This window comes from Diceros bicornis, chromosome X (assembly GCF_020826845.1).
Source record: "Diceros bicornis minor isolate mBicDic1 chromosome X, mDicBic1.mat.cur, whole genome shotgun sequence".
NCBI lineage: Eukaryota > Metazoa > Chordata > Mammalia > Perissodactyla > Rhinocerotidae > Diceros > Diceros bicornis.
The window spans coordinates 96961419-96969048 of NC_080781.1; the positions used below are offsets into that span (position 1 = coordinate 96961419).

Here is a 7630-nt window from a genome sequence, read left to right on the forward strand (position 1 = left end):
TTATGTTTTTGTTTTCTTTCAGCTTTATTGAGATATAATTGACATATAACATTTTGTAAGTTTAAGGTTACATTCTTAAACGAATTTCATAATACGAGTAATGTTGAAAAAGGTTTGAATGGGGTATGTTTGTCCCCAGGAAAATACTATTTTCCCTGATTTGATGCTTATAATTTGTCATTTAAGCAGTTAAGTCCTTTCCCGTAGTTTGTCTTTTCAGTCACCCACACCGTTAGGTCATGATTGCTCACTAGGTGGCTTTTTCCCTCAGTAATCAACTGAAGTGAATAATCACATAGACTCACTTCCCCTTCTGGTCTTCAGCATCAAACCCCATTTTTCCTCTCTTTCTTAGATTTCCTGTGTGCCAGTCAGCCTTGAGCTCCAGTCTTGACTCCACAACCCAACTGTAATGCATTGTAAATTTTGTTTTACTAATGCTCCTATTTGATTTTTGAATTTACAAATGCAAAACCTCCAATAAACAATAAAAATATCCTAACGGATTTAGTTTCTTGAAAGCACTTCTCACATAATATGATTTGTATGAGACCAGTATGCAAGAATAAGTTTGGAAAGACATTCATATGTCATGTGAGCAAACCCTGGAATTTCTACGCGGCAACAATAAGCATGATAGAAATTGAGTGCCTTAGTAAAATACCATTTTTCAAACTGGTCTGCAATTGCGACTTTGCCAACACACAGGGCTCTACAATGATCTTTCGCTTCCAAAATTACGTTCCAGACGTGCAAGTTCATCTCGAGGCACCACCCAGAGAGATTTACTTGTTGTTCATTTCGTGGCAGGTTTTCCTGGTGTCCTTGGGAATCAAATTCTTTTTTTAAAATGTTATTATAAGATTTGCCTAATATTTCAGAATAATAATAATTAGTATTCCTGGCGAGGGAGCTCATTTATCTAAATTAAATTCTTACTCTGATGATTCCAAGGAGAGCTCTTGGTATATAATGGCCCAGGAGTTCTGCATTGGTCGGAGAAAAAACAGACTTTTCTACCCTCTCCTTGATCAGGCACCGGCCCCCTTCATACCCGAGCTACTCAGGAAAGCTCTCTCTAGTATCCTGGCTCGCCAGTTCTTTGTCTTGAGCTCATGGGACTCTGCCAAAGTTAAATAGTCTTTGTGTTTTTTCTCTCCTGGAGGGTCCTCTCCCTCTTCTCAGGGACTCAAGAAAAGTTTTGTTTCTGTCGATTATCCAGACATTTTCTCACTGTTTGACTGAGAGTGATATTCGTTATGGGTTTCTACATCCTAATCAATAGGGGAAATTGCAACTTATTTTGATAGTATAAATGGAACACTTAACAAAACTGAATAAATATTGGGGTTGAAAGTAAATCACAATACATCTCGAAGGTTTGAAATTAGAGTATCTTCTCTCTTCACAGAGATAGGAGGCTAGAAATAAAAATAAAAATTAAATTGCTCAGCATTCAAACAGTTGTGGAAAATGACAAGAGTGGGGTCGCTTCATTTCCCTTAATTGGTCACCAATGTTCTCTTAATATAATGGAAGAGGCAGGAGATATGCCCACGTATACTTCAAAATCCATATCTCCTGTGGGTTGAATTGTGTCCCCCTGAGATTCATATGTTGATGTCCTGAACCCCAGGACCTCATATGTCATTGTATTTGAAAATAGGATCTTTACTGAGGTAATCAAGTTAAATTATGCTCATTAGGGTGAGCCCTATTCCAAAATAACTCGGGTACATATAAAATAGGGAAATTTGGAAACTGAAACATGCACATAGAGAGGAAAATGTGAAGACTCATAGGGAGATGTCAGCCATCGACAAGCCAAGGAGAGAGGCCTGGAATAGATGCTTCATTTGCATCACTCTGAAGGAACCAACTCAGATGACACCTTAATTTGGACTCGGAGCCTCCAAAAGAGTGAGACAATAAATATATGTTGTTTAAGTAGCCTAATCTCTGGCATTTTGTACAGCAGACATAAAACTAATAAAATATTCCTAAATAACCATGATTAAAAGGAGACAACCCATCAAACAAAGAAACAAATAGCAGGCAAAGAATCACAGTCACCAACCTGAACATCCCAGGAAGACACTTATTGGTTTGGCTCAGGACACCTTGCACATCCGGACAATGCTGCGGCTCAGCGGCTATAGGTCTCTCATTGGCTGACTCCAAACAGAATGGGGCTTGAGTCTCTCTGATTGGACACTCCCAGCGTCCCCATGATGGCTGAGTTGCAAGTCACGGAAATTGGAGTTTTCAAAAGAAAAGATTATAAGCTTGGGAAGAATAGAATCAAATAAATTTTGAAAGTTAAGAGTAGCAACTTCGGTTTCTAAGGAACCCGGAGTAGGTGTTGTTTCTTGAACTTTTCATTTAGTTATTTCTGTACTGCGTTTGGGTCCATGCTTTAAATGAATTCCATAACACGGGTAATGGTGAAAAAAGTTTTCATGGGGTATGCTTGTCCTACTAATACTATTTTCCCTAGGTTAATGCTTATAATTTGCTATTTAAGCAGTGAAGCCTTTTCCCTCAATTTTTTTTTAGGAAACCACACTGTTAGATTGTGATTGCTCACTAGGTGCCCCATTTTCCCCCAATCACCCACTGAAGTGAATAATCACATGAACTCACTTCCCCTTCCAATCTTCAACATTAAACTCTATTTTTCTCGTTTACTTCAGAGATTTCATATGTTACCCACCCTTAAACTCCCAGCCTACACTCCTCAGACCACCTAGAGTACATTTTATTCTTTTTTATTTTTTATTTTTGTGAGGAAGATCAGCCCTGAGCTAACATCCATGCTAATCCTCCTCTTTTTGCTGAAGAAGACCGGCCCTGAGCTAACATCTATTGCCAATCCTCCTCCTTGTTGTTTTTTTTCTCCCCAAAGCCTCAGTAGATAGTTGTACGTCATAGTTGCACATCCTTCTAGTTGCTGTATGTGGGACGCAGACTCAGCATGGCCGGAGAAGCGGTGCATCGGTGCACGCCGGGATCTGAACCGGGGCTGCCAGTAGTGGAGCGTGCACACTTAACCGCTAAGCCACGGGGCCGGCCCATAGAGTATATTTTAAAGGTTGTTTTACTACTGCTCCTATTTGATTTCTGAATTTACAAATGCAAAACGCCATAAAAATGTCCTAATGCACTAGATTTCTCAAAATGATTTTTTACATAATACATAGCTAGGAGACCAGCATGCAAGAATAACTTTGGGAATACAACTCTGTGTCATACTGACAAACACTGGCATTTTGAAGCAGCAGCCGTTAGCATGACAGAAATTATGTGACTTAGTGAAGCGCACTTTTTTTGAACTGGTCCAAAGTTGTTTCTCTGACAAGGCATGCGGCTCTACATACAGCCTTTGGCATCCAAAATTTTGTTTCACGTGTGTGCAGCAATTACTAGGCACCTCAGAGAGGTTTATGCTACGCTTGATTTCGTGGTAGTTATTCTCGGCAACTTGTGCAGCAAGTTCTTTTTTCAAATCCTTTTACACGAATTTTCCAATACTCCAGAATAGTAATAAGTAATGAACTTGATAAGGGGCTTATTTGTCCTAAATCCTATCTCTATTGATCGCAAGGGGATCGATGTTGTCTGGAGATAACATCAGCCCCCTTCATGCTTGCAATACTTAGTGAAGCTCTCTCTAGTATTTTGACCTACCCTCAATTTCCTTTTTTTTTTTTTTGTGAGGAAGACCAGCTCTGAGCCAACATCTATTGCCAATCCTCCTCCTTTTTTTCCCCCCAAAGCCCCAGTAGATAGACGTATGTCATAGTTGCACATCTTTCTAGTTGCTGTATGTGGGACGCGGCCTCAGCATGGCCAGAGAAGCGGTGCGTCGGTGCGCACCCGGGATCCGAACCCAGGCTGCCAGTAGTGGAGCGCACGCACTTAACTGCTAAGCCATGGGGCCGGCCCCCTCAATTTCCTTTTGAGCAACTCGACCTCTGTCAAAGGTGGAATACTCTGAGTGTGGATCTTTCCAGGGAAAGTCTATCCCTCTTCTGATGGGCTCAAGAAAGTTTTTGAGTTTTGTAGTTTATCTAGCTTTTGTCTCATTATTTGGCCCAGAGTGTCATCCTTTAGCAGTTTCTACATCCAAATCACAAGGGTTATAACAACTTATTTTAAAAATACAAATGAAACAATTAACAAATGCAATGATCTATTGGGCTCTAACACAAATCCTAATATATATAAAGAATTGAAAGCCCACAGTGTATTCTCTCTCCAAACGTGTAGGAAATTAGATATGAAATAAAAAGTAGAGCAATTAGCAAATCACCAACTACTCAGTTTTTTTCAATATACTTACAGGAAGATGAAACCAATAAAAAGCCATTGGCAAAGAAGCAGATACACTGGAAATTAAATTACCTTTTCAGTATCACAAACATTAACATTCAAATCACTTGAGGAAAAGGAAGGAGTCATTTTAGTTCTTTTAAGTCCTGACCATACAGTTCTTAAATTGGTATAAGAGGCTAGAGACACATCCCAATACCAGCTCTGGAGGGTATCCTTAAATCGTCATGATTAAAAAAAAAAAAGAGGAGAGCCAGCCCTGATGGCCTGGTGGTTCAAGTTCGGCACTCTTACTGCTTTGGGGACCCAGGGTTTGCTTCCAGGTGGCCGAACCATACCACCTGTCTGTCAGTTGCCGCGCTGTGGCGGCAGCTCACATTTAAGATCTAGAAGGACTTACAACTAGGATATACAACCACGCACTGGGGCTTTGGGGAGGGAAAAAAAAGAGGAAGATTGGCAACAGATGTTAGCTCAGGGTGAATCTGTCCCTGCAAAAAACAAACAAACAAAAAAAACAAAAAGGAAACAAACAAAAAGAGTCAAAGAATCACATCTACTTCCTCCTCAAACTCCATGCTTATTACCACAGGAAGGCTGTTATTGGTTCAGCCTTAGTCACTCCATCACATACTGGGACAATGGCTGTAGCGCATGGGCTGCCAGTCCTTCATTGGCTATGCCACTGGAAAGTGGGGTTTGAGCTGCTCTCATTAGACAGTCCCATTATCCACGAATGAGTGCAAGCCATGATGGATTGTGTATTAAAGCGGTAAGATTATCAACTGGAAAAGAACAGAAAGGGATAAATCTGAATGAACTGAAACAGTAATTTCAGAAATCACGTAATTGGAAAAGTGAATTGTTTTTTGGAATCTTTATTTAGCTATGTCTGTACTGTTTGGGTCCTAGTTTATGTAGTTAAGTGAATTTCTGATACAGGATATGTAGAGAAGTGTATTAGGGGTGTACTGATTCTTTTCTCATCTTTTTCACATTATATGTTGCCATATCAGCATAAAAACCCCCTGGATAATTCCACTGTACAATCTTGCAAGAATTAGAGTGAAAATGGTTTTTTTTTTCCTCCCCAAAGCCCCAGTAGATAGTTGTATGTCCTTCTAGTTCTACTATGTGAGCTGCCACCACAGCACGGCAAGTGACAGGCAGGTGGTGTGGTTCCACACCTGGGGAACTGAATTCAGGCCACTGAAACAGTAAGAGTACTGAACTTTAACCACTAGGCAATCAGGGCTGGCCCAGGATAATGAAAACGTTTTAAAAAATTACTATGAAAACAATTTTCACCTCACAAATCCCTATAAAGGTACACCAAAAAAAAAAAACAACAAATAAAAATGAAAGCTACTTAATGAAAGCTTATAAAAGCTACTTAATACAATATGGTTATGGAAAATCACCTATTTTCCATGTAATAAATATGACCACACATATACTACAGTCTATAATCTTTAATATTGGTTAAAAAATGCTTTAAATATCAGCAGAATGCCACAAGATCCACCTGCTAGAGTAGGTCCCTCTTTTTAGAGCTACAGCTCTTTTCCCGCCAAGTGAGGTGGCTCTGAAAAGAGCCTTTGGGTTGCGATGCTCAGGCGGTCCTGAGGCAGCTCATCGGCGGCTGGTGTACCTAATGACGGCCTTGGTGGCCTCAGACACCGCGTGCTTGCCAATCTCCCCCGGCAGCAGCAGGCGCACGGCGGTCTGGATCTCTCTGGAGGACATGGTGGAGCGCTGGGTGGAGCGGACCAGGCGCGCGGCCTCGTCGGCGATGCGCTCGAAGATGTCCTTCACGAACGAATCCATGACGCTCACGGTCTCCCGAGAAAGGCTCAGGCCCTCGTGAATCCGCTTCAGAACCCTGGGGAAATAGACGGCGAAACTGTCGGAGCAGCGGCGGCGGCGGCGCCTTGGCTGCTTCTGCTTCAGGCTCTTCGGGTCGGCTTCCGTGGGCTCCTTCGTGCCCAGGCTTTCCTCAGAGGACATCTCAGAGACAGGCTCAGCCATGTCACAGGCAGCTCCGCGAAAGCTTGGAAGGAAGGACAAGGGGGACTGCTGAGTGCCGGTGGCCCTTTTATAGCACGGCACTCTCTGACGACATGGGCAAGCTCCATATCTGATTGGATAAAGTGCAATGCAGGGTCGCCTGTCCCTAAGCCACGCCTTGTCAGGTGATTGGATACTTGGCATCACCTCAACCAATCAGAACAGGAATCTGGCGAACTCTAAGCTTCCTGTGACCTCCAGCACAAAATCTTTGACAGGTGCCCCATAGGGCAAAACGTTAACTGACAACAACGGCTGATTGATGCCTACGGTACGAGACCTTTGAAAAGACTTCACCAAAAGCACCTAAGTGGTAGAGATTTCAGTTTCAGTGCCTTCACAGTCTGACCTCCACAACCCAAGTCCATACCACCATCAGAGTGAGTCTAGGCACTTTGGGGCCCTTGTCCTTGAACCCAGAATCTACTCTTTCGAGGGCTGAGCCACTGTGGCTTGAGCAGGAACTGTCTGACGTGGCCAGCACAGCGCTCCTGGAAATCATGGGACACGCTTGACCAGCTACTGCCTCCAGTTCCTATCAAAACTCGCAGTGAATCAGGAAAAAAAAAGGGAATGGCAAAACCACTCCAAAAGACAGAACATAAAGCGAAATGGGGATACTTATAAAAATACTAAAAATAGTTAACATGTACCAAATTTACAATTGTTTTCTTACCATTACTTGGGTCCCCAAAATACACCCATGTACTTGAATTGATGAATAAATACAAGAGCTGTCAGTTTAAAAATGCCATTACCCGCATTCTCTAAGAAACTGCCATAGTGAGAGAAAGGGAATCAATAAAAGGGAAATACTTTAACATTAAAAGCACATACCTTTCAAAAATCTATGATAATGCAGCGTAAGGCATTTCCTAAACATGTTTATATAAATAATTATACAAAATTGAAGAAACAAAGGACTTAAGGAGACTTGAAGAAACGGGCGTCGTCAACGTGCTTTCATCCCAAATGGTCAGACTTCCAAAGTTGTTTCCTCTTGGACACTCAAGGAACAGCCAATTCCGCTGCTAATAAAATTGTTCCAATCATGAAGGGAAAAAAGATCATTTTTATCACTAGAAAATGTAAGGTGATGGTAAAACCAGTGAGGAAAACTTGCTATTCTGGTTTCTGAAAAGTCCCATTTACAAATGAGGATTCAAAAATCCCAATTGCAATATTAGTGATCAAATCCTCCCCTTATTTTGATGGAATGGACAAGAGACAT

At 41.7% G+C, this 7630-nt stretch overlaps 1 protein-coding gene across 1 annotated transcript; it reads right to left on the reverse strand.

Moving 5' to 3' along the window:
- Window positions 1–5851: 5851 nt before the first annotated feature.
- LOC131400559 (late histone H2B.L4-like) lies at window positions 5852–6360 on the reverse strand. Its single transcript, XM_058535276.1, has one exon. It carries the CDS (start codon window positions 6358–6360, stop codon window positions 5965–5967), a length of 396 nt encoding a protein of 131 aa, XP_058391259.1. The 3' UTR covers window positions 5852–5964.
- Between the last annotated feature and the right edge of the window lie 1270 nt (window positions 6361–7630).